This window comes from Coloeus monedula (genome assembly GCF_965178545.1).
Source record: "Coloeus monedula genome assembly, chromosome: 5".
In the NCBI taxonomy this organism is placed as follows: Eukaryota; Metazoa; Chordata; class Aves; order Passeriformes; family Corvidae; genus Coloeus; species Coloeus monedula.
Window position 1 is genome coordinate 45275029 of NC_138785.1, and position 27328 is coordinate 45302356.

At 37.2% G+C, this 27328-nt stretch overlaps 1 protein-coding gene across 1 annotated transcript in view; it reads right to left on the reverse strand.

The window, feature by feature from the left end:
* Nucleotides 1–9099: 9099 nt before the first annotated feature.
* Nucleotides 9100–27328, reverse strand: part of ZDHHC2 (zDHHC palmitoyltransferase 2) — a 29374-nt gene continuing 11145 nt past the window's right edge. The window contains exons 3-12 of the mRNA XM_082281232.1: nucleotides 24915–25009; nucleotides 21911–22031; nucleotides 20901–20970; nucleotides 19273–19305; nucleotides 14387–14507; nucleotides 13438–13570; nucleotides 11041–11167; nucleotides 10779–10871; nucleotides 9611–9720; nucleotides 9100–9166 (exon numbers count right to left, since the gene is read on the reverse strand). Of these exons, the coding sequence (XP_082137358.1) occupies nucleotides 9126–9166; nucleotides 9611–9720; nucleotides 10779–10871; nucleotides 11041–11167; nucleotides 13438–13570; nucleotides 14387–14507; nucleotides 19273–19305; nucleotides 20901–20970; nucleotides 21911–22031; nucleotides 24915–25009 (944 nt within the window). The 3' untranslated portion in view covers nucleotides 9100–9125. The remainder of the gene's footprint in view (nucleotides 9167–9610; nucleotides 9721–10778; nucleotides 10872–11040; nucleotides 11168–13437; nucleotides 13571–14386; nucleotides 14508–19272; nucleotides 19306–20900; nucleotides 20971–21910; nucleotides 22032–24914; nucleotides 25010–27328) is intronic.

Below are 27328 nucleotides of genomic sequence, written 5' to 3' on the forward strand. Positions count from 1 at the left end.
GAAGAGTTATCCTTGGTGGAGGAAGATCAGATTAGGAATGTGAAAACAAACTGGACATAAAGAAGTTCTGTTTTAAACTCCCAATTGGTTTTTCAACCTTGAACTAACTAATAACTCACTTTAATGTGCGTTGAAAGAAAACACTTCTGTACTGAAGCAGTTTTTAGAACTTCCCTGGTAATTTAATATTCACATGTCAAAGATTTAGGGTGGTGTGGGTTCATTGCAGTTTATTAACCTGTAAAATAATTAACTGAAATTTTAAATAAAACAGACTTCCCAAGATTTTTATTTACCACCACCCTGTCAGTGATGGCAAAGAAAGCCAAAAGCCTCCAGTAGAATTGTGGGTATTTGTCTAACTAAATTGTTGAGTTTGAACAAAATCTCAAAAAGAATAAATCCCAATTTTTACATAGAGTAAAATCAGTTCTCTCTGTGTACTTTTCTATTCCTACCATGAAGTTATTTTTCTGGTACATCTGATGTTTAGTACACCTTGGTTGGTTCATGGGAGATTGTTTTATTTCCCTCTTGAATGAGGGTGCTTATTTGGTGTTTGTTTCCCTCTTGCACCACCCTCACACAGGTAGTGAAATGAGGATGATTCTCCTGCATTATTTTAGCAGTCTTGGGTTGGGAATAAATCTGCCCATTGATGCCAACTGTGACAATCTGATTTCTGCAGAGGCTGGTGGTGTCCTGCCAGCACAGATGAGATATTTTCTGCCTCTTGAAGTAGAATTGTCTTGCCCAAGTGTGCTCTATCCTGTGCTCGTAAGACACTTGCCTCAGTTAACTGTGTTGGATAATGTGAGGGAGAGCTGGAGAAAGGGGATGGGAAGCCTTTTCCTGTCTCTGTGTATCAGGTAGAAGTTTGCAACAGATGAACTTTTTTAAGCTGCATTACAGAAAATGTGCTTTATCTTTTGTAGGGCAGCAAAGCAGAGCTGGGGTTGCATTGGCAATACCCTTTCTTTACTTTTCATCCTATAGTAGCTGAGCTTGGCAAGCACCTTGTTTCCTTCATTCCTGTCCCTCTGCATGCTCTGGAGAGTAGCTGTAGTATCTATGATAGCGTTTCATATGAAGCTACTGATTTTTACTGTTCTATCTGTTCGAAATACCAGCCAGTTAACTCTCTTGATGTGATGGAGAAAATAACTGGGAACAAGTTCCTGTTGTTCAGGCTGTAACAGTTGGTGTGTGTTGTCTATTTTTGCCTTTATAACAGGAGCTCTTTCTTAAGTGAACTAAGAATTCTTCTATTTTCAGAAAAAAAAAAAAAAAGGAAAGTGACTTCATAAAGTGATGACTGTCAGGAAGTGTTGGGTGTGTTCCAGTTATGCCAATCAGTTAAACTGTGAGCATGCAGAGGGGGAGAAAGGGGAGATGGCTCATGGCACACTCTTTCAACTGCTGCACTCAAACTATTGGGACCATCTGCTTGAGATTACACTGATCTAGGATGAAGGGTGTGATCAATGCCTCAAATACTGGATTTCAGGATGACTGAGTTACTATATTTCAGTGATGAGTGACAACTTGGAGAAATGAAGGAATTACCTATCTAGAATCAACTTTGGGAGGGAGAAGAATAAAGAGAACGTAGGTGCTGATTGTACATTTCACATTAAACAGTTTTAATCTGGAATTCTCTGGAAGGGAAGAGAGAAAGAAAGATGATGAAAAATTTAAAGAGGGAACAATTAAAAAACTGCTGAGGGAATAGGGAAGGCTTTCCATAGGTTATGTTAGATGTCACTTGCTCAGAGTTTCATCCCAGAAGGCTGCTGCTTTTCCCATCCTACTACAAGGTCACTGATCAGCAGCTGCTAGATGCAAGTGAAGTAGCAATAGAGACATGCCACCACCCCCACTGCCTAGCAGCACATTCTTTTTTTAATCTTGTTTTGGATGAGGATGTTTGTGTATGGTTCAATACCAATATTTATGGAAGGGTTTTAAAAACAGGATGAGCTTGGACCATATAGTGCAGGTTATGTCTGAACTGGAACAGGTAAAAGCTGCTTTCATCTTTATGTAACTTTGGCAGTTTTAGAAGTCCCTGAGCAGACAGTCTCGCTCCTCTCTGCACTGGAGGTGGATCCAGCACTTTCTGAAAGACTCTTAGGAAGGGGAAAGTCAGGCAGCTCTGAAGAATCTGGCATGGCAGGGAGTGGAGAGCCCTCATGAAGCAAAGCTGCTGTGGGTGACAATACTGGTTAGTAACTACCTTTCTTTCACCTTCTCACTTCTATAAAGTATAGGGGGTTTAAGACACACTGCCCACCCACCCCTTTTTTGGGGGACAAAATTCCACCTTTTTGACCATCAACAGTACTCAAAGGAGTGCAGCTCTGTTTGCTCTGCCAGCACAAAAGCATGGAATGTTTTGCCCATGAATGATGATAAAAGAATTGGTTCCTTCTCAACCTCTTTCAGTGTCAGTGTGTTGTGAGGTGCACCCTGGAGAAGGGAAATACACCTATAAAAGTCCAAGACTCTGCTGCAGGGATGAGGGGGGACCTTTACAGCAACTATGGTGTTAATGAAGCCCTAGGAGAGATGTTCTGCTCTTCAGGTACACCACCAGTAAAACTGATGGTAGTGTGTCAATGACTACCACGTACATGACATGCTGAACATGAAGCATTTATTTATGTGAGCAATACATTAACAACTGGCAAAGTTATACACTAAATTTATGTAGAAATATATTTCCCCCCACCCCTCCACACACCAGTCAACTGAATCAGGGGAAGAACGCTCAGTCCAAATAATGATGAAAACCAGCTACAGCATTCCATGCACTAAAACAAACTTGTTTCCTTTCTGGAGTGTCCCTCACAAGAGATACTCAATAACCATTTAATACTGTGCAATGTGCTCTAGGATGACCCTGTTCGAGCAGGGACCAGATAACCCCAGTGGTAGTCCCTTCCAAACTTAGCCACTCTGTGATTCTGTTTCATTCATTACCTGCCCAGTCATAGTCTACTAAAGAACTTTCAGTCTGTAACCTAAACTGGACAGTGGTTTTTTCTCTCCAGTTAAAGAATTAAAGTGCCTAACAGCAGCTGTGTCTTAACTTCTTAACTGCTCACCAAGATTGTGTTCCATTTTCTTAACAAAAATAGTTCTCTGTGAAGACTGAGCACTCCATCACTGGTATATCAACTGACATAGAGTATGTGTGTACTATTTCTGGTGATGTTTTGGGTTTGTTCTAACCAACAAATAAAAGAAACTTGTTGCACATGTAGGAGCTATGGTTAATATGAATGTTTACATATATACAAAATAAATTTAACTCTGTTGTCATTTGGGACTCAGGCCCTTCTGAGGAGTCTGCAGAACTTGTCCAGTTTCCACTAAAGCTTGAAAAGCAGTCATACCTCTAGACAAGTATCAGGGATAGTATTTTCTTTTTAGCAAAAAAGTAGATTAGTAACTGTACAGTAGGTAAAAAGCACTTGTTAAAAAAAATACAGAAATTACACAAAAGGCTGTAGTAAAGTGCCTAGCAAGAATATAAAGGACAGGAGAATCAGTGTAAGCAGACAAACAACCTTGCATCCTTGCTACCTTGACTTCTTCACAAATTCTCCTGCATGCATTGTAACACTGACAATGGTCAGTATGTCAGAGAATTTTCACTTTGTTATAGAAAGTATTAGAGAGTTTAAAGCCAAGAATATAGTCATACCATCAGAAATTATACTTTGGAGCATGATTAGCTCACTTTTGTCCATACTCTACACAGAGAACTGCCAGGAAGCCTCAAAGCCTGCCTGACAGTGCTCTTCATGGAGACACAGCTCATGCCCATCCAGGGAGCAGATGTAGCTACAGCCCTCTGGCTCAGACCTGCTCAATGTTTACCTCTGAGCTACCATCCTTTCTTTCCCTTTCTCCTCCCTTCATCAGTGTCTGTTTCCCATGCCTCCATCAGTTTTCTGTGAGGGGGACAGCCTCTGGCTGCAGCAAAGCTGCAGATTATTTAGGGCTATTGTGCTTTCCAAGTGTGACTTCTGAGACATGGAGAAGTCAGGCATTTCTTGATCCCTTATCTCTGTCCTTTCTCTACACTAATCCCCAGCCTTACTGAGAGATCTCAGAGCCCTGGACACAGAGAGGCTGACATCTGTATTAGAGAGATCCATTTCCATGACGTGTTTTGCTGGGGAAGAAATCTTTTGTCTTTACATAAAAATATGGAGCAAGATACACTGAAGCTGAATTTCAACTTTCTACTCAGTATTTTTAAATGCATGCTCCATGACAAACCACCCTGTGACTAACTGCATAAAAAACAAGACTCTACAGATAGAGAACCTGAAGTGTTAAAAAATATATTTTCCCTCTCCCCCTTATCCCTTGACAAGTTCGCCTTTAAACAAACACGAATACGAGGTAAGCTGACAGAACAACACTGAATAAAGAGCTGCAAAAAATCTTTTGGTAACTAGATCTCTGCAGGCATCATGTAAACTGTATGCTACCTTCATGCTAGTTTAAAAAAGGTGTCCTACATCAAGGGATCCACACTCCGGCACTTCTGGCAATAAACAGATGTTTTCAGGCTGGTAAAATTTTGAGATTTAAAAAAAATAAAATAAATACATTTTCCCTTACTAGAGGAAAAAACAAAGCCACATTTTGCTACACCAGCAAGAATTAAAGTTGCAAACCCAAGAAAGACAAATTTTAAAGTTACCTGCTGGCAGAAAAGTTAATTATAGCATCTTCTGCTTTCAGAATTATATCATTTAGTCCTGCTGCCAGTTTCCTGAACAAATGACTGGCATCTTTACACTGTAAACCAAACTACTAAATAACTCAGGTTTGACAACAGAAGCACTTTTTGAACTGAATTCAGCATAGTCTGAGAGGTTTTCACTTTTTTTTGGACTATTTTTATCTAGCCCCCTAGAAAGCATAACTAAGTTCCTCCTAAAGTTGTTTTCAGAATAGAAATTTGCATTTAAATGTAAACACTGATACCATAAATGTAGTGTATACAAAAGGCACAAGACAATTAGATTTGTGTTGCTGGAACTTCCTTGACTTTAAGAGCCAAAAATGCCTCTTTTATTCTGGTAAGTAAACTCTAATCCTAAGAAAGCTACCAGGTCCTAACTTAATTGAATGGGATTTCCTATGTACAGCAGCTTGGCTTTTTGGTATTGCAATCAAAAGTCCATTGTCCTGTAAATGCAAATATCACAAACTATAACAGTAAGTCTCCTTGACTGTATATGGTATTCATTAAGTTATGCAATAAGAAAGGCAGTGTCTTGAAGAAAAAGTGAAAAAAGAAATCTGAGACAAATATCAATTAATAAGAAATTAGTAAGTGGCCCTCAGTAACTAACACAGTTGGTAAAAAGCCTTTTAGATCAAAGTTCAGGGCCAACATTTGCTTCCCAAAGGGGTTAAGAGCTCCAAATGGGACAATAAAATTCCCATTTCATAGGACTATTCTGTGCAGCTCCCATCAAAATCCCCATACGTTTAGTTTACGTATTTCCCATCTGAACACAGGCTTTTTATCGCATCACTGAGCAGTGACCCACTGTAGCATTCAATTAACCAAAGGATTTTTTTCCCTCTCAGCAACTTTTCAAACTATTGGTAGTACATATCTGAGGGAAAACAGAGCTCTTACAATAATGTTTTCCAAAAAATGGTCCAAAAACAGTCAGACACTTCACTTAGGTCTTCTCATCTTCAAAAATTGCCTATCAAGGGCTCGAAAGAAAATACAGTGCACCAAGCCACTAAACTATTCCTAATCAACACTGGCTGTTCTCCCAATCCATAAAGCCAGTAGTGCAAAAATTTGATTTTAAAGTCAACTACTTGCAATAACTTCAATTAAAAGGTGAATTTTCAAAACCAAGCCAAGAACATGAACTTATAGTAAGGAGATCACATTTTTCTTGTGCTGAATATCAAAGTAAAACCAGCCATTGAATTTTTACAATTGTAAACACAGACTCTTCTTTTTTTCTACTTTCTAGTACTCAGTCATCCTTCACCATTCAAACCCAGTAATTTTAAGTTGAAACATCCTTTATATGGTTCAGAAGTAGTATGTTTAGTTTCGTGTTTCAAGCAGTGACATGGAGACAGCTAATCATCTGTCAGTTTGTTTTCTGAGCACATCCATAGAGGAGCAGACAGGAGCAGCTGGCCAACAGGGCTGATATTTGGAAGAATGCATCTTCCTTCCAACAACAGCTTGTTCTTAAACTGGAACAGAACATTAATCACAAAACACAGTATTATAATCAAAGAATACTTAAAAATTATGTTATTGTAACACATCTCATCAACTTGAAGGGGAAGGTGACCAACAGCAGAATAAAACTTCCACCCTGAAGAGGAACCCAGTAAGACTGTTCACAGTTATGTTATTAATCTACTTCAGGATGACAGTGATAAGTACTGACTACACAGCAAGCAGGCCACCAGTTTATAAAATGACATGAGCTATTTTTAAAATACTTCCAGGTACCAACATAATTAAAAAATAATTCTCTATTTCATTAGTGTAAACCACATCTGGCACTTTCAGTAATTTGTCCTCTGCTGAAATATGAAGGATTATAGGATACAGGATATTGAACAGATCTTTCATTGGGACAGAAATTCAAATTCTAACACATTGGCAGGGACTGCAGGCTGTATTTTTCATATCTAAGATGAAATTACATGGTTTTGTTGTGGCGACTTCAGCAGCTCTACTATAAGTATTCTATTCAATCCCTAGGAATAAATATAACTCAAATATTGTCACTAAAGAAATGAAGTTAAATGCAAAGTAGCTAAAAGAAGTTTTTGTATAAGGGCTCTTATTCCAGCCCCCATTCCAGTATGTCACATATATGTAGACAGTAATCTATCTTTTTTGTTAATTCTCCAGAAAGTTTTAACTGCCATAAAGAAATATCTCAGATCTAAGGGTACAACCAATCTGGTGCTTATGCTCATGCCAAAGAATTACCAGTCCTTACTACCCTTCTGAAAGTGTATGACTCCACCTGAGGCAAAACCAGCTTCCAGGACCCCCTTCCTGTGGCTCTTACTTTTTGGAACATAACCGCCTCTGAAAGTAATCTCTCTTTAAAAAGCCATGTTTCAAAATGGAGGCTTACAAAAAGAAAAAACAACACCAAACAAAGCCCCCAACCCCCAGGGAGTGAAGTAATCACACTGCAAACACAAATCTTTCTCAGACTGGACTAAAAGAAAAAAATCAACTTAAAAAGACCACAAGATGTTTATCAAGCTAAACAGCTGGGAAAACCCACCCACTTTTAACATCTTTAAAACAGTCACAGACCATGTCTGGTAATCAGAGCAATCTGAATGACAGAGTTCCAATACAATGTACACACTCTTGAAAGAAAGATTAAAATTTAAAAACTATTGCTTAAGTAAATAAAGTGTTAGTAAGTTGCAATTAATGATATTTCTGTAACAATCCAAAAATCTGTTGCTTTAAAGTCTGTCTCCAATGTTTTATGCTTGATTAGTGATGACATGTAAGATATTAAACTAACTGAAGGTAAGTAATTTAGTCTTTTCCAGAAGCTGTTGTTTTGTTGAAAGAACTGATGGATTAAACAAGGCAGAAATGCAGCATTTTACATTTTGAACAAAGGGTTAGAAATGAGGGGTTTATATTCTATTAAAATAACATACACAGAGCAGTGAGAACTGAAGACACCGTCTGAGTTGCCTTCGCTCATCTCTTTAACTCTGTTCATCTGACACCCACATTTTCAACACCTCTTACACTTCATACCATCAAGTTTGCAGATGTACCTATATCTGGAACTGTGTCTTCATCACTGAACACAAAACCAGAATATAAGGGCCAAGAGGTTTTTAAATTTCTTTTGTGAACCAAACTGAACTTTTGGGAACTTTCTGGTACAAGCTATGGGCCCATCTGTCGGTATCTGCACACCTGCTAGTTTTACAATCTGCCTTGACAGTGCAGTACCATTCCTAATGGGTCTAGTAACAATCACTGCAGTTCCCTGATGACTTTCCATGCCTTTCACTTCCTCCATGAGGGACCATGAGCAACCTCACAGCTACGACAGCATGTCCAAGAGTCGTATCACACATAAATGAAGGACATCCACTTGAGACACTTTTTTGGGATGACTGAAAAGGTGCTTCCAACAGCAGAGAAAAAAATGACCTTGCTGGAACAACTCCTCCATACCAATTACTTGGTATGCAGATATTCTTAGGGTTGGAGTCAAAATTTTTATACAGTTTTAAATATGAAATAGTTTAATTCTGTAAGCTTCGGTGGAGTTAGCAATATTCAAGTACTAGAGTAAATATGATGATTGTGTTCATTCTCCACAACACAGGGTAAAGGTCAACTCCTGCTATGTACCTAACAGAATTTACTAGCTGCTTCTCAAACACACTTTTTGAGAAATCTGTGTTGCAAGATATTAATGCAAGAGATCAAGAAAATCTCAGCTGTTTTTGACAACAGGTGATTAAATGCTCAGGAAGTCATATGGGCACCTTTTGTCTTCAGTAGGCAGCACGTTTTTACTATTAAACAGGATGCAGTTCAGTACCCAACTCAGAGCAAGACACTGATAGCTTATATATTAGACTAAATCCTTTTTGCTTCATCATTTGCTAGACTTTCATCTGTTTTAGCAGACAAAGCTACGACCTTTGCATTCAGTATTAAGAACCAGCCTAATTTTCAAACTTAGCACTACAAATATTGGCTGAACAGCTTGAATACTCACAATCTCAGTATCTTTCAAAAGAAAGGGAATAATAAAATAACAATAATAATAATAATATATTGGACTATTACCTAAATGAGTATAAAGATCAAACTAATTTACAAACATGACACATCAAGAAATAGGAGGTTTAGTTTAAAACTATGAATTCATGTACTTGCTACAACACGTGGTAAAAAAATTAACTGAAGGAACAAAAACAGGAAGTGTTTTAATAGTTTTCTTTTGTGCTTTCTTCAATGGTAAGGAATCAGTGAATAAAATATTAAGTACCGAGAATATTACCATACCTTTCCTTATATATTCAGATGTTTCCTTTAAGGGAAATTAGGTTTCATTTTCCATGGTTAATGCAGGATTGCTCATACCTTAAAAGACAAAAAATAGTATTTCCACAGGAAAAGGTCTCATGTCAATTTCAGCAAATAATACAACCTTGAATTAACAATCATTTTAATGTCACTACACTATTATCAAGTCTATTCCTGTCCTGTGTCTATTACACAGCTTTTCACTAGCTGCAAATAGGTGTTACTTCTTTTGTAAGCAATTTGTTGTCAAAAGTGCTATCAAGCCTAGCTTAAAAAAATAATTAGCACCTACTGGTTTCAGTGTTCTCAGTATTCCTTGGTCAGGTTTGGGAAAGGCACAGCAGCTTGATACATGGAACTTCCCACAAGCATGTATTTAAAATAAGCTTCATGAATTTCGGTTCATGAATACCAACCACGTGACCATGGTCATTGTTACACTATATCCTCCAAAACTAGTTTATACAACATAAATCATTGCAGCATAAGTCAACTCCTTACCAACTTTGCCCTTTTCAGCCTTTGCAGTAGTTTCTGACCAAGATGGTGTATCCGTAAGTAGGTGGCTCTGGGAATCACGCAATGGCTTTGCAGGAAACAGATGGTTCTCACTGTAGTGCCGATAAAAAGAACATTACTGAACTGCAGTAATTTTTCATCATCTTACCACACATTACAAACAGTATGTCATACGCAGTAATTTCCTTACCTCACCTTGCCTCTTGTCTGATGAATCACTACTTTTTTATCATTCCATACATTACACTGTAGTTGTCACAAATGCAAGCACAATCTAAAAAGCAACTCCCTAGCATAGGGATTTTTAATTTGACAGCTATTGTGTATTAATAGATGTACTTCAGCTCCAAATGCACTCTTGACATGATACACAGTGGAGAGAACATCTCCAGAATCTCTTTCCTAATGTAAGCTACGGAATGCTGGGGTAAGATAAAACATCAGTAAGCAGCTAGCTGAAATATCGTATGTCTTTTATGAACAAAAGATTGTCAATATGATTCCATTATCATTTCTTAGCCACACATTCAAGTCTACTATACTTATCACAGTTTTCATTACATAAATGTTTCGAAAAAGATGCAGTATGACTTTATTTAAAGGAGCATATGCATATTTTTCACACTTTAAAGACGTCATGTCCATTAAGGATAAGAATTAATAAAATATGTTCTATTATCAGCAGAAAGAACACTGAATATTCAGCTTCCTGTGCTCTGGTACAGGTGCCATTAGGGATTCCCTTATATGAAGCAGGTTTCACCAGACAAGAAGAAGCAGGGGTCCCCCAAAAGCCATGCAAGGTAATGCATTTGTATCGCAGGCAGACTGACTAACCATCTCCGATGTATGCAGAACAGAATGCTGCTGATACTGATTGTTAGGCAGGTGTGGAAAATTCAGTTCCTGGGATGCCACTGAACTGAGACAAAGCACATCGGGAGAAAAACCCACCCCATCTCATTTCCATAAATTTATATATAAATCTGAGGATTACCTGATTTACAGCTTAACTGTTTAAAATCAGAGTTGGATTTATTAAAAGGATACTCTTCATTTCCCTACCACTTTTATTATATATCATTTTGTTTATGTGTGCACAGGAAAAATAAAATCAACTATTTGAAATGAGTAACAAAAAGCAGATTACTTTTTGGATGACGAATTAAGTCCACCAGGTGTGGAAGCTTGCTCAGGATCCTGACTAACAAGGCAAGTTGGAAAGGAGCAACCATCCCCTAAACTGAAAAATTCAGAATTAGTGTCATACATACAAAAAACTCTCAACTTTGAAGAACTTTTTTTATTAAAGTATTATTACATCTTATTTCAAAAAACGAACCATCCCCCAAAACTCTCTGGATCCTGATTATTCAACAGTTTAAACAAATGAAGCATTAGGAACAGTATACCTCGAAAACACAGGCAGCAACCAGTATTTCTTCTCATCACCAAACACCTGCCTTAGGTTTTTGCTGAAGCCCAAGCTAAAGCCATTCTTATCTGTTCTGTGACGAAATATGGGAGCTCTGAATACCTCTGAAAAGAAAAAGATTATTTAGACCTCTTTGCAAGTTTGCATGTTTCAGTCTCCCACCAGTATTTAGGCAATTGCCCTGCAGGTACCGTCATCCAAGAAGAAAGGCTGTACCACCCAAACGACTGAGAGAGAGTGAGTGCACTCTTAGAAGACAAAGTCAGTGCTACACAGGCACTGTGCATATGGAGCAAGTCCAGTGGCTGAGGAAGGGTGCAAGTCTCCTTTACTCTCCTCCCTCATCAAGGCAAGAATAGTGAGGAACTCACTTTTCAAGAAGGCATGGTATGTTTATATGAAGATCTCAGCATGTGACTATACCACAGAGTGTGTTCAATAAAGAAAAACCTAAATGAAGGGTTTATTCCAGAAAAAGTAATGGAAAAGAAGAAAAAGTTAACCCACTTTAGTAGTAAGACTAGCTTTTAACACCCTGGGGTATGAAAATACTATGTGTTTTTTTACCACTGCATAAAGAAATGTCTTTGCTTGTAAACTCAGATTATTCCCCCTGGATATCCAACCTAAATTTCTGGAGAAGAGAGCTAAATATAGCTTCAAGTGTTGCAAAGTGCCTGAAGCACAATATTCATTCACTTTCCACCAAGTGACTGATAGCCATTTAATTGCCCTAACTGGCTATACATAGCAGGCAAGCTGTGTCCTGATGTCCTGACAGCACAGCTCCCACAAACCATGTCAGAACCATGCTGAGACTGTCCTTCTGCAGTCAAACCTTAGCTAGGAACTGCTGGAAATGATCTTCCACATGCAGTATGTATTACTTACAATGGGTTTTAAAGAAGGGGGAAGGGAAAACGGGGGCACCCTTTTAGATGCCCATGTTAGGCTAGGAAAAGAACTCCAAGGATGATTTAAGCACAGTCACACTTAAAGCTATCATGGCTTCATTACCAAAACTGCATTTTTAAGGCTTAATGTATTGAGCAATTTCCCAAAGTAAAATGGGAAGTGACACCCAGATCTTCCCGAGTAACTTAAGTATGCAGGAAACATGTTATATTACCAGTATGGGATTCCATTTGTTTTGAAAACATGAAATGTTGTATTAGAAGTGTAATATATTATGGATCCCTCTGAAAAAAATTTTTTGCACTAAAATTATGAGTTTATAAACAGAACACTAATTCATTTCCATTCAAATAAGCATCTTTAATAAAACTTTTCTTTACTTACACCTAGATAGAAATTAATGCCAGTAAAAAATTGTTCAAAGTCAATGATTTGTTAGAATACTGAAGAAACTCAAAAATCCTAGAGGAAATCTTAAAGTAAACAAACTTTCTTCCATTGATACAGATATCTATTCTCAAAGTTTTCCATTAATCACCGAAATCATAACTAATCATCATTAGCAAGTCCAAAGAGAACTGGAAAATACAGGTCAATTCACTGGCCTACTTTAATTCAGCTTACGCCAACAGGAAAGCACTTAAGAGATTTAGAAATTTTAATGACTAGATTCCAAATTGGCATTTTTACAGTCCAGCATACAGTAGAGAAGAGGCACTTCAATCTTCTACACTTTCTTTTATTTATTAAGATTTGTCATCAGACACGTGTGCACTCAAGTGGAGGGAAATCGTGCTCTAGCACTGCTCTTTGATGCAGTTGTATTTGCTCTGCCACATAGCAGAGGCACAGCACACCTCTGAGGTTTTTAAAATTAATTCATAACACAGAGGCCTTTCTATGCATCTGTGGGAGACAGTTCTCACAATTGTGAAACTGCCTTTGGGATCTCCATTGTTCACTTACTACTAAATACAGAAGCACTGCCTGTTCCTCTGTCACAAGTCAGCTCTGACAGAACTTTGGTTCTGCAGGGGACAAGGGTGGGAACAAAGAGCTGGAGCCACCGCCCTGACTGAGACACCATACAGGAGGACTCTGACCTGGGGCTGGGAATGCCGAATGAGAATCACGTGTGTGAGCATGCAGTAATCCATCTAACATTTATTAGAAATTTATCTCGATTTTATTTTCATTTTTTTAGTTTATCCGGTTTCTGTTAACGAACTGTGGGTGGAAAGCAGTGAGAGGAAGAACGTACGTTCGTTAATAACTTGGCCCTTTGGGGCAAGAGAGAAAGAGTCAGAATTTCCAGGGAGCAGCAGAACTCTAGAGTCTTCTAACCAAGGTCCAAGGAACCTGTAAAGAATTGCCCACTTCTTCCATTACCCCCATGCATCTAAGATACATTTATTATTTATTTTTTGCTGTCAAACACAGAAGCATTAAATCTACTTACCTAATGTAGATTTATTCTTGCTGACAAGCCAACAGTGATACCCAAAGAGAGAAGACAAACTGACAGAAAACATAGCTGCAGCAAAGAATAAAAACATGATGTGGAACTTGGCCTGAGTATCAGGAAGGCCATTCTAAAAATTAAAAAAAATATGCCATTAGAATTGGGGAAATAGCTGTTTGATTATTAATAATCTTCTATTCAGCCAAATCAAATTCAGCACACAGACAAATACACCACACAACAAGAATATAAATAAATGGATTATACACCTTCTATGTACAGAGAGCCATGCAATTAGGTTCATGACAGCATCTAGGTTAAAGAAACAGATCCTTTCTTGGGAAACTTTAAATACTGAAAGCAAGAACCTGAAATTTAGATCTGAACTTTGAAGTGTCTTTTAGAGAGGAATAATTTGTCTTTACAAAAATTGTGTAATTTAATTAGCCTTTTCAAAATAATGAAGCAGTAAGTGAAATTTCATTAAAATATGGTAAAGAGAAAAACATGAAGGCTATGATTTATTAAATATGTTGTACTTTTGTACATGATATTAGGAGATACTAGTTTACAATGTAATGCCTTGGAATCACAGAATGCCTTGGCTTGAAAGGGACCTTAAAGATCATCTAGTTCCCAACCCCCCCCACCATGGGCAGGGACGCCTTCTACTAGACCAGGTTGCTCAAAGTCCTATCCAACCTGGTCCAGAACACTTACAGGAATAGGGAAGTGGTAACTTCTCTGAGCAACCCCTTCGAATGCCTCACCAGCAAAGAATTTCTTCCTAATACCTAATCATTACCTGCCCTCTTTCAGCTTAAAGCCATTTTCCCTTGTACTATCTAAAAATGTCCATCTCTAGCTTTTTTGTAGGCCCCCTTAGACTTCTTGTACATCAGTAACTTCACACACTCAAAGACAGTATGTAGTTTGGGGTACTTACTGTCCAAAACTTGATAAAGTACTGCAAATCTGTTGCAGCAATGAAAAGGCAATACAGTAGCGAGTAAGCCAAGAAGAGAAGAAAAAATTTGTAATTGGAGAATCCTACACAGTTGTTCACCCTGATAAAAACAACAACAAAAAAACCCTCATAATAATGAAATGTCATGAATTTTTTCTTTGCTTTCATCTATTTTAAATTAAACTTATTTACTCTAAAAATGTTTATACCAGCATGCAAATCAAGTTTTGCTTCCTATCTCTGCTGCCTCAAGCTACTGGAATGGATTTAGCTTCAATTCTCAAATTAGTGTAGTAACCCAAACCAAAACACCACCACAAAAAAGCCCGAAGAACTTTACCAGGTAACACCGCTTTCAACAGCTTACTGAAATGAAATTTTCACATATGGTACGAAATTTGTTCTCCACACATCTGATGTGAATGTGATTGCAGTTAGCTGTATTTTTAGTTTGCAGGTAAGTATCCATATCATACCATTAGGGCACACTGCATGTCAGCTGGGACAGTAACAAGCCAAGAACTGAAACTTGACTGAATTTTGCGAGAATAAAAGCCATCTCATTTAATCCAGATCCTCCTTTATTAATCATACTATATACTTAAAACTTCTCATACTACAAAACTTCTTAGTAAGATTCTCAAATATAAGAGCATTCATAGGAGATTCCGAAAAATACCCATATTTACATAAAATAATGAGAGAAATGCTACTCTTGAACAGAAAACATTCCATATCAGTGAAAAAATGACAGGAAATAAGACGTTAGATACACATCTAAATGTTAAAATAAATCTCATCATTTTCACTTATGGGCTTTAAGATCACCTGTCTCCCATTTGTACAGATTTTATACATGATAATGAGCAACTAGTATACACTATGATGATGAGGGTGCATTTAGTACCACAAGCTTCACATTAGAGACAACATATTAAGTATTACGAATTTTAGAGCTCTATTAAACATATATTACACCCACCAAATGAAAAAATATTGGAGTACTCCTCATGGGCAGTTTATTGGTAAACTGCTTCCTCTTTTATTTGGTTGCATTTGCGAAGCTAACCAAAGTTATCTTTGCACTAACTTTGACAGAGCTCTTCATGTGAGTTTAAAAAAACCTAACTGATACTGCTGTCAGAAAGATCAGCCAATTAACAGAAGACTACATCCATAAAGATACTTGTATATTGATAAATAATTCCCAGAAAAAAAAGAAAAACAAGAAAAAAAAGAATGTGTGGTGAGGCTCAACTTTAGTTTCCAGAAGCGCAGGACAAGCTACCGCAACTATTCTCTTCTTTAGGGAGATGGTGATGCTAATGGCAGGAGACATGCTAATCAGATAAGGGTAAAATCTTAAAATAGCAAAGAAATTTTCACTGTACATTACTGTTACCCATTCTCAGGGTGTGTATTGAGTTGGGTCACTTTGTTTTAAGTTTTGTTTAGACAAAACATAACACCCTGGCTGAATATTAAACTTAGCATTGTCATTTAAACATGGAGCAATAGCTAAGCATTTGTTTAACTACAGTTAACAGCTCACAACAGATTGCTCTAACTAAAGAAAAAAAAGATATATTTGTAAGGTCATCGTTATTCTTATTGAAAAGTAAATACAAAATTCTCCACGGTGAAGTGGGTTTTTTCATTAAATATGTCGAAGTAAGCAATTCCATGATAGACTGCAAGCAATTCAGGTTCAAGTTTTCTATGATAATCCTACTATCCTTTCATGATACTTAATTTTTGGACTGTTCTTACTTAAGCCACTGTTTGATGTGAGAAAAGAAATACCAAGTGAAATGTTATTCCCCGAAGATGAAGTTTCTTGAATCAAAGATTTATTTCTAACTGTTCTTTTGCACTATGGCATGTGGTACACATGTCAAAATGAACTTGCATAAATTATTATGCTCCCTTCAATTTTGACAAGGCCCCACATTGCAGAGGTCTTACTGGAAAAGAATAGTTCAGCAGAAGATTGAAGAGAAAGTAAGCACCAAGGTTTTGTAATTGTACTGTTTGAGCATGTAGCACCAAATCTTAAGCCCCAAGAATGGTGGTTAGATTTGAAGTGTAACGTTTCTGAGAAAGAGTAAAACTGATAAATATACCAACAACTGACTAAATAATGGTATGTTATTGCAGTGAAACATTCATACAACCAGAACAGTCCAGAATAACAATTTGGATTACAGCTAACATTTTAAACGCTTCATTTTCAAGCACAAAAAGAATATATATTATTACTGTCTGAAGGGTTAGTCTACTGAAAATGCCAGGCAAAGAAATAATTTACAAGGCACTGAAGGTGATGCAACTCAGTTAACAAAAAGCATCACAGAATCCAGGAGATGCTAAGTATTTGGATTACTCAAAAGATAAAGGAGAGATGTTTCAAATTATTCCTAAGGTGCTCCTAAATGCACCTTGTTAGTACTAAGAGCGTTTTATACAAATGGTATTTTTGGTGATGTCTCAAGCCACTGGATTCCCACCTGCAGCTCCATCTGTATACAGTGAGTAGCACTAGAAATCACTAATGCATCACTTAAACCTTTTAGAGTAGTTAGTGGGCAGTTAGCATTAAATATTTCCGTTTATCACAGCACTTCCATTAGCGCAGGAGTGACAGCCAAAATAAAGCCTCCCAGAGAGCAGAAGACAGCTGACTTGGGGCTAGGACATGAGAACATCTTATTACCTCTGCCTTCCAAATGCTTCATCTTACTTTCCATAGGTTATTTTTACCCATCCTTTATCCAGAAATCCTTCTCCTAGCAGAACATTAAATTATAGATAACTCTCATTGCTGTTTCCCTGCTCTTCCTAAGCATCATGTGAGCTCTTTTCCCCTTCCTTCCTCCCCAACTTGTTCCCACCAAAAAATCCCAACATGAAAAGCAAAGCAGAACCTAACGATGTTCAGAGGGGCTAAAACCCATCCATTATACTGAATTGCACCCTTACTTTTGCTGGCAAGACAGCCATATATTTCCCTAAGAACCTTTGAATATGTGTCTCTACAGAAAACTATAAAGCTTGTTTAGCACCTCTGCAGTATTTCAAGACTCTTTCATCTCTTCCACATAGCTCTTTTTTTTAGGGTGAGCAAGAAACTGTGAACATCTGCTCAAACTAGGAAAAAACGCACAATACCTCTTTTTCTAGTGCATTTCTGTTACTTGGAGTACAAAAGGAACATCTATCAATCAAGAAGCATTACACATTTTTCAATTATCTTCTCCATTTGTATTTTTGGTTTTTGCACCCATTGCTTTTCATTAGATGAAAAGCAATGAACAATGTAAATACTCTCAAACTGGGTATGTTTATGTTATTAGATTGAGTATAAACATGTACAGTAAGCAAATGCTACTGAGAGGGAAACAGTTTGTTTTTCTAGGAGCGAAATAACACTTCACTATCCCTTTACACAAAACCTAAGTGCTGCTTATGATTTCTTATTTGATATAATGGATTTTTTCTGAAATTGAAGCTTACATGAAGAACATTTTCATGTAAATGTCTTAAGACAGAAAAACTCAAAAAAATCCCAAAGAGACCATAAAGCTTATAAGGAGTGTTTATAATACTGAATATAAATAGTCATGTTGAGACTTTTCACTGATATTTTGCCAAGAATAGCCTGGCAGCTGTTTTTCTTAGAGCTTTTGATAAGGCAGCTATTAGAAAGCTGAAAAAACCACCTTTTTTGTTACAAGAAATTTGTTTCACATTCAATGGTTTTACCTGTTTGCTTTGTTGTGGGTCTGTTTGTTGCTGTTCGTGGTTTTTTTTTAAGCACACTACTAAGAGTGAACATCATCAATTTTCACATGCTGATTATCTCTACAGCAAAAAAAGCTCTATCCTACATGGGGAACTATTTCTTTCAATTGTATCTACCATGTAGATGCAAAATAAGACAGGATTTCTAAAATCAAATTGCATTATGGCAGATACTGTCGTCAGGACAAAGAGAAACAAGGGGAGCCCAGCACCCCTGCCTGCCCCAGGACAGAGCCCCCTCTGTCCTCGAATTTGATGTAAGAAAGTGTCAAAACAACTGCTTAGAACCATCTACCATTCAGTTTGTCCAACACAGAAGATTCTTCTTTTCTGATCATTTTATATGGTGAAGAACTGCCACTCAATCCTCTAAACTTGGACCTTACTAAGCAATTATCTTTAATTATTTCTGTGAGATACACCTGCCAAACTGACATAAAATAATTATACATCCTGTCTATCCACTGGTTCCAAGAGCTGCTAAGAAAAGAGAGGAGAACAAAACCACTGTGCGGGCTGACACAGCAGCAAAAGGAGGGAGGGTGGAAAAGAGAGGGGAGAGAGAACGAAGGAAAACAAAGAATAGGTTTTATGGGAATAAAACTAAAAATGCTAACTTGGTGTTTCCAGCAAGCCCACTCCAGCTGTTCTGGGAGCTTCAGTAAAAGGAACTATGCACAGCCTTGCCCTTTCATTTTAAACCCCCGGTAGCATTTCATCCTTCAATGCAACTAAGACACAGTAATACTCCAATGCTATGAAGAAAAGACGCAATTCTTAAAAGAAGTTCTCACTGATCAGAAGTGTACTTCATCCATACTTGTAAAAACATAAAGAGGTATCTAACTCAAAGGTCCAAGGAAAATGATATTTAAATTTCTTTTCATATGTCACAACTAGGAAAAGAGGAAGTACAGTAAACAACTCCAACAATTCTGCAAGACCAGTAACCTCCCACACACATCTAACTCTAGGAAAACTGAAGCATCATCTTCATGGCAGGCCCCACAAAGTGTATTTTACCAATCCAGAATGTAAGAAAAGAAAACCAATAGTACACTCACCAAGGGCAGTGATGATCCATTTTCAAAATGCATCTTTAAAAAGCCCCAGCAGAATTCCAAGCATCGCAAAAGACAGAAGAAAGGATAATAGTCAAAAGCACAGTTACACGCCAGATTTAAATTATTTACAAACAGATTAAAAAATGACCCATATTTACTGTGTATTATATAATCTGTTTAATAAACACATCTATTTAAATTGACATAATACAGCTTACCTACAAGGGAACTGGAGAAACTGCAGATAAGCCAAACTCAAAGCATTTGGTATGTCAAGAACTTAGTGATTTAAGAAAATGCAATTTATAGGACTTGGTCAACTTTAGCATTTGGTCCTCAATCTGAATAGGTTTTTCAGCTACTGTTTTATCTTCTGGCAGAGCCTTAGAAACTGGGCTAATTCAATTACTATGTACTTGGTCATACAACTAAATATATTTCCAAGAACATGGTCTGTTTTTATAGAAATATATACATCTTTCTATGCATATAGACAAGGATTTAAGAGCTTACCTTGTATGAAAAATCCCAAACACTTTTGCAACTAATCACTCTCCATTAATAAAATGTTCACAAGAATATCAGATATGATTGAAACAAGCAAATTTTGGTAAGGTAAGGACAAAATAAACATATTCTACAAAATATGTTAACTAATTGCATTCTGAAAATTTCACTCACATTTTGTAGGATAACAAGTCACCCTTTTTCTACACTAGAAACACACATGACTATGTTCCTATCTGACACTGAAACCACCATTCCATACAACACAACCAAGATGCTCTTCCTGCCTCAAACCTGCTTCTCTTTCAGTGCCTCTGCTGCTTTGCTGGACAAAACAGAATGTCTTCTCTACCTCACAATTGTGTTGGAAGGTTTGGTCAGCTGAAGAGTATCTGGAACAGCCTTAAAGCTAAGAATAAATGACCCTCTGAAGAAGTATCTTCTCTCAAAGTTAGAAATTTAAAGCACTGGGGGCCAGAGTGAAGAAACACATCCGAGCTAATTGGAGAAAGGGCAGAGAGAACAGCCAAAAGAAAGATTAAATTAGAAAGCAATCAGACTTCTGGAGAGTATGAACTTCCTTTTGAGTCAGACAAACAAAAACTTAAGTTTTATGGCTTCAGTTAGAAATGGGAGAATGCTTGGCTGTTTCTTTCTCTAAACAAAAGTAACCTGCAAGCTATCCGGTAAAAAAATAGGATATTAAGTTTATTACCTCAGGTAATATGTGACATCATGATTACATTGAGATGGGTGGTGATGTTTATTCAGATTCTAACAAAAGTAGCAAATTTTTATTTACCAAGTATTTTTGGTTACATTCTTAAGGAAAATTCTTCATTAATATTTATAATTTTTAACCATTATGTAAAGAATGCATAAGACCATGTAATCCATGCTGGCATCAAGGAAGTCATCAAATGAATTAGACTAAGTTATAGACTTCCTCAGAAATAAGTAAATGAAAACTAAATCTCAAAAAAAGAAACCCTAAGGGTGAAAAAGTGTATCTGCCAAAGTATTAAGCCTGGAAAATCTACTCATAAAAAAATAAAAGCTTCCGTGCCAAGAAAGGAAAATTGATTAAGTCAGAAAACCACTTATTTTAAAAATATTCTTACTTGTCGCATACTGAACAGTGATGGCAACGATCTGGTTTTACAAGATGGCATCTGTCACAGTATCTGATTGCTAAAGAAAAAGTTCCAAGATTAGATTTCAATGTACAGTTACACATTTTGATTTCTGAAGTCTGTGCAAAAGTAAATATCAGCTCAGCCCAGCAGAACCCCCAGGAAAACATATCAGCATGATCAGAAGCAGATGCAAATACCAAAGCATTCTTCAACTACTTGCAATGCTGAATCTATCAGAGTGAACCCAAAAAGCTCAGTTTTTGCAATCTCTGCTAATCATACTAATCAGGTTTTTTTTTTCCCCAAGCCCTTCAGCTCTGCAAAACAACCAATCAACCAACAAAACCCACAAAACCCTCACTAGACTGGAAAAACTGTAAAGACTGTTCAACAATATAGCTATTTTAAGCTATTATTCTAACAGCTTTAACTTATTATGTGAGATTATCTCTTGGATTTGCTTAGGTAGCCAGCATTCAAAAACTGACAATATGACTAGGGTTAGATTAACTCTTCGTTTGGAAGACCTTTTGCTCTTGCAACTGAACAACCAACAAGTAAAACAGTAACAACTTCTTACTGTGATCTATCTAGCTATACATGATATGCAGATAGAAATTCTAGTTTTATTATTATTTTTTTAACTTATGGTAAAAGAAATCTATGCAGTTCATGACTGCTACAGCCTCTTCTGCAGCTTGTTAGTATTACAAGCTATTTGTTGGTATCAATTTGAAAACAACCAGCAAGGCATTGTCAATCCACTTTAAAATCCTGAATTCATGCTGCAATTTACTTCCCAACAATCTTTAGACACTGAATAAATGTAGCTGCACAAAGCTAAATTAAAAATAAGTTCTTGAGTCATTTTGCTACTTTATGAAGTATGAAAAACTCTTCTTCCCTTCAATCCAAACCCTTGAAAACTTTTAAAAATTTGTTTAGGTAGTACATCAAGACACCTGCCTTTTTTAGTCTCCTGAACACCTACCTACCTCCAGACATTGTCCGTGTATAGATAGGAAGATCCTTGGCTGCCCGTCTTAAGACTTCTTGCTGGGATTCACCTCTAGGCTCCCTCTCTAGGGACTCCTTGTCTGAATATGATAGATGAAACTGGAATGATTTTTAAAATCAAAGAAATATTAGCAAATTCCAAGTTAAATACATAACTGTAGATGTGTAAAGAGGAGTAAGTATTCATTATATAAAGATGGATTAGCAACATGTACAGGGTATTACAGCAAATAACTCAGTGTTCCCACAACAACTGATTTATTTTACGGCAACTGAAGGCAGAATTACAAATACTTCTGATTTGGTACTGATGCAATGCTGACTGCTTCCAGAGGTATTAAGCAACATTCTTCAAGAGAAGGATCAAGAGCTTATCATTCCCCTGAAAGGCCAGTTAATTTTCTTCTGTAATGGCCAGATATTGACTAGTGAATATAACCGAGGGGTGTCAGTGTTTAACTGAAAGAAAATACACTACTAGTAACAGCAGAAAAGACAGCTTTATTTCTCTTCTGGTGTCTGGCATTTTCCCTTTTATCTTTTGTCACTGCTGTTCTCTTCATACAGGTGTTAGGATGTATTTTTACTTTAGAAAATGGCCAAAAGAAGGAAGAGATGGGTGTCCTGTATGGCAAAATAACCATATCTTGATTATCTTCCTGAGTAAAATGCCAGCTTCTGTCACTGCCCAAAACAGTAACAAACATGGTTCTAGCAAGTGCTGAAAAGGTAAAAGTTACTTAAAGAGATGCTTAGTATACATGAAGAAGTACAAATTTCTTAAAACTCTAAAGTCCTCTGCAACACAACAACATACCCAGTTTTGTCACTGTAGCTTCTAGAAACATGCAGAAGTCTTTGGTATCTCCATCAGAGAAAGACAATACAAAATCACCTTTGAAAAGAAGTCCACATTTGGAAGGAAGAGCTGTCTCTAACCTGTGCCAGAAACAGAAGCCCTCTGCACAGCATTTACGTTTTACAGGAAGGCTAGTCATTACAATAATATTGATTTTTTTTCTAAAAGAAATCGATGCATGTAAAAATAAAAAAGCAGACAGAAACATGCAGTTAGAAGCCTATTCTCACTTCCACAGAGAAGGCACCACTCCACCCTTCCTGACAAAGCTCAGAGTCTTCCGGCTGAAGCTGGATATTCACTGTTTAGCCTGAGTTTCTCAGGTCACCATTCTTTTTCTCTTGCAAGAACACACTCTTACCAACATCTGAGTTAATTTATATTGGGATACATATGATTTCTCACTGCAGAAACTTAGTTCAGATTACTTTTATTTTAAACGCTTGTTTGATGTAAACAGAGCTACTGTTCCATCTTTTTTTACTGTTCCTCAGAGTAGTCCTATATCTAAACCCTTCATTCCTGGGAAACCATTTTCACTCCCATCTTCATGCAGTGCTTGTATAAAGCTGTTATGCACAAGTACAGAATGGCACACTCTACAGTAAAGTCCCTCAAAATCTACTTCACGTGTAAAAGTTTGAAATAAGCTTAAAAAGAAAGCTGTGTGGTTTGCACCAGCTGCAGTATCCATGAAAACAAAATGCAAAAGTTTTAACTGTTTTTCAGTCTTCAAACGAGTAATTGCTAGTTCAGTTCACTTGAACATAGATCTTTTTCTATTTACAGACTTCATCTATAAAATGGAAGCCAAGCAGTAATTTAACATTACAAAATACCTTAATTAAATTTTTAAAATACTGCTCTAGTAAAATAGGAAAAACACATGGAACAACGAAGATGTCACTCACTGCCAGCAACACTGTGTAAATTCAAAGAACACAGGAACACCAGACATTGCTTTCTATTACTCAACTTCAATACTTTTCCTACCCCATTTGAAGTTCTCCAGTAGCATTATATGATGGCTTTGGAACTGTACTATAATCAGCAGGATTTTTCAAAATGCTTCTATTGGCATCAGCCCAATGATTTGAAAGACCTTCTAATTATCACTACAGTCACCATATACATACATACATTTTGCTATGTAATTACCAAATGAAATAGGCTTTTAATTTATTTTGCAGGCTGTAGTAAAGACTGCAGTGTGAACTCCAGTGAAGATGGCAATTAGAGTTTGAATTATCTACTTGCTTTCACAATTACGTATCTTAATGGTGAATGAAAACTATTCGGAAAGAACCTCTGCACAACAGACAGCAGAAATCACAAGCTATTCATTTTAGGTTGACATGGTACTCAGAGCAGCTAGAGTTGATTCCATGCCAAAGTAGTGTTTACTTTGTGGGTATTTCCAACTACAGAGCAGCCATAGCATGATTCCTTCCGACCTCAGAGGTTGTGTGACACTGCACCTACTGAGGACTCAGTACGAAGACAGAATGGAAGAGGCCAAAAAGTTGTGCTAGCTGTAAACAGCTGCATGGGCAGAATTTCCACCAAGGCCATTGATGGAAAACCTCTGCAGACCTCTTTTTTTCATGTGGCTGTTCTTCACTAGCTCCCTTCATGCTTAGCCAGCTGTGGCTTCCCACCATCAACTTAACTAACGTGCACTCCCACCATCATCCACAAGTCCCTTCATACCAAAACAGATGGGGAAGAAGCTTTAATTCAGAGGACAACAGACAGATGCTGACAGGAAATATAAGTCTTAAACACAGGGAAATAAATTTTTGCCCACACAGAAGTCTGATATTCCCATGGCAAAGATTTAGGCTGCTAGTTCAAATAACTCATGTTTTTCAAGTGGACAGGAATTTTTCTCATTTTAAAATATCTATTAAAAAAACCCTTTAAAACTTAGAGAAAGTGTTATTTTTTTTTTGTCTTGGTCACTCCACTGATTGCAATCTGATTCCTACTAAGAAGCTGTAACTGCCATGTATTCTTCTACACAGTGTAAAAACTACATGAGATCAGAGACTGAATTATTCAACCACTACAGAATCAGGCATTTGGCTAAGCTATTTCATAAACAAAAGTTAAGTTTATCTTACTTCTTTTGAAGGATTCATTGGTAGCGTAAAGATTGTTTTCCAATATGACCAGACGAACAGCATGAAAAATATGTGGTAAGCAACCAGGCACACAACTAAAATCAGAAGGGAACAGAATTAATACAAACAGAGCAGTGATACTGGAGTAGTTACAAACAGTGCCTGTAAGCATCACAGATAGTTCTCTAACAGATGTAAATACAGAGGCTCTGGAAAAGCTCTGCAACAAAAATACTGCACTGCAACTTTACATAAGACAAATACAAACTGTGTGGGGAAAGTCATGATACAGTCTACATAGACTACAAAAGTTTGAGGAAAATGATTAATAGCCTATTAAAGCCCCATAATTATTTAGCGAACAGTCTGCTTTACACATTTGATAAATCCTAACTAACTGATGCATCTCTGCCTTTTAGCTTTAAAAACCATGCAGGGAGACTGCTAGCCATGCAAACCCCCACTTTGCCTCCCCCCAGCAAAAGCCCCTACCCCCAAAGGAAGTAAAGGCACCTAAACAATGACAAGGGTGAAGGGAGCCTTGGGGTGAACATGCACATGATACCTGAGCAGTAACCATATCCAGTTAATTTGTTTTCCTAGACTTTAGGAGGGAGGAAGTTGGGTCATTTTTAAAACCTGCAGTCCTTTAAATTCAGATGTCCATTCACTACTTTATATTCTTCACAGCCAGTCAACATTTATTCTTGTTATTTTTAATATATGAGAACTAACATTTGCCATGCTGAGTTGTTTTACTAGAGTACAGAAGGCAACAGTAACTTTTCCAAAGAGTCTGCCGTAGGTTGATAGGTATTTCCATTTAAAAGCTCTCACTCTAGTGAACAATTCACTACAGTAAATATCATAAACTCATATCCCCTGATTAACTTACTCTAATGACAAGAAAAGAGTATTCTTTTACAAATTTGTAAGATCATCAAAAAACATCATAATGGGAAACCTATGTACTTTCATTACACTGTCCAAAATATTGCCCTTGTATGGTTAGCTCCTGGGGTCTTTCTATATGTAATATAATTCAGTGCTAGAGAATTCTTTATAACACACGCATGACGATGCACATAAATGCAGGAACAGTTGTCCAGTATGTTCTTACTTTTGGCAATTTTGCCTCAGAAGTAATACTGAATAAATATTTTTGGTGTTGAGGTTTGTTCATTCAAAAAGCAGCAACGTTGCAAATATTTACTCTTACTCATGAAGCAGTTAAAAATAACAAACAAAAGCTAACAATCTGAGGAGCGACTCTGTACAAAGCTTTTGGAATGATAGGGGCAAAGAGTCATACGCCATGTCTATAAATTGAAAGAAAAATCTCATCAGCATAAATAAGTGATAGAACTGGACTCCACACAAAGCACAATACTCTAAATCACCATCTTGTTATTGCACAAGCATCTGGACAGGAACACTCCACACTTTTATCAGAACATTTCTATTAACTCTAAAAAAACTTGATTTACTCAAACAAAATCAGTATTTTTTCAAACAACAGTGTATTCATGGCATATAGTGAGAGCAAAGTAGGAAAAGTCACCTCAGTTCTGTATATGATGCACTTACTGATCTGCATTAAGTATTTTATTGTTGCAAAAAAACCCCAGTAACTGATTGACAAGAAAATTGTTCATATATTAAAAAAACCCCAAAAACTAATGCCTAAAGACATTATCCAAAGTTTTTCCTTTGAAGTGTGAACAAGACTTGAGCTCATCTTGTTTGATCTTGAACCTCAGTTCTGCAGCCTGGCCCAGGTCCTGACTGGTCACTCCTCCCAGGTTATCTACCCACCAGTTTCCCTGCACTGTGATGGAGACCCCGGGCTACACAGCTGCTCCACTGGGCCTGTGGGTGTTGAAAGTCCAACCTAAGAACTTTGTTTCCCTTGAGACAGTTAAAGAAGAGCTGTCTGCTGCTCCCTGGCAGAAATCCTTCTATTTTGCACGTTTTCTGAAAAAAACCCCAGAACTAACCAACTAAAAAAACCGTAACTCAACCAAACAAAACAAATCCCAACCCAAATGGTGTATCACTTGCTTGAAGGCAACCCATTTACAGCTAGCTGGCACAGCTACAGTTGCCTGGAAATCTGAGGCAACCTGTAGTACGGCTGAGCCCCATTTGTCCAGTTTTCACTCCTGAAAATTCTTAGGGCAGAAGTACAGCCAGGGTAAGTTTCTTATGACTGGCTGAAGCCCACCAAGTGAGTGAAAATAAGGAAATTTAACGTTCCCCAATACATTTTGCTGATAATTTTAAAGTGGTTTGTGAGTAATGCCTATCAACTCACTTTTTTTCCCTCTCACAGACTATGGAGCAACAAGAAACAAAATCGAAGTCTGCAGATAACACTTACACACTCATATGGGGGATGAGATCACTGAACTGAA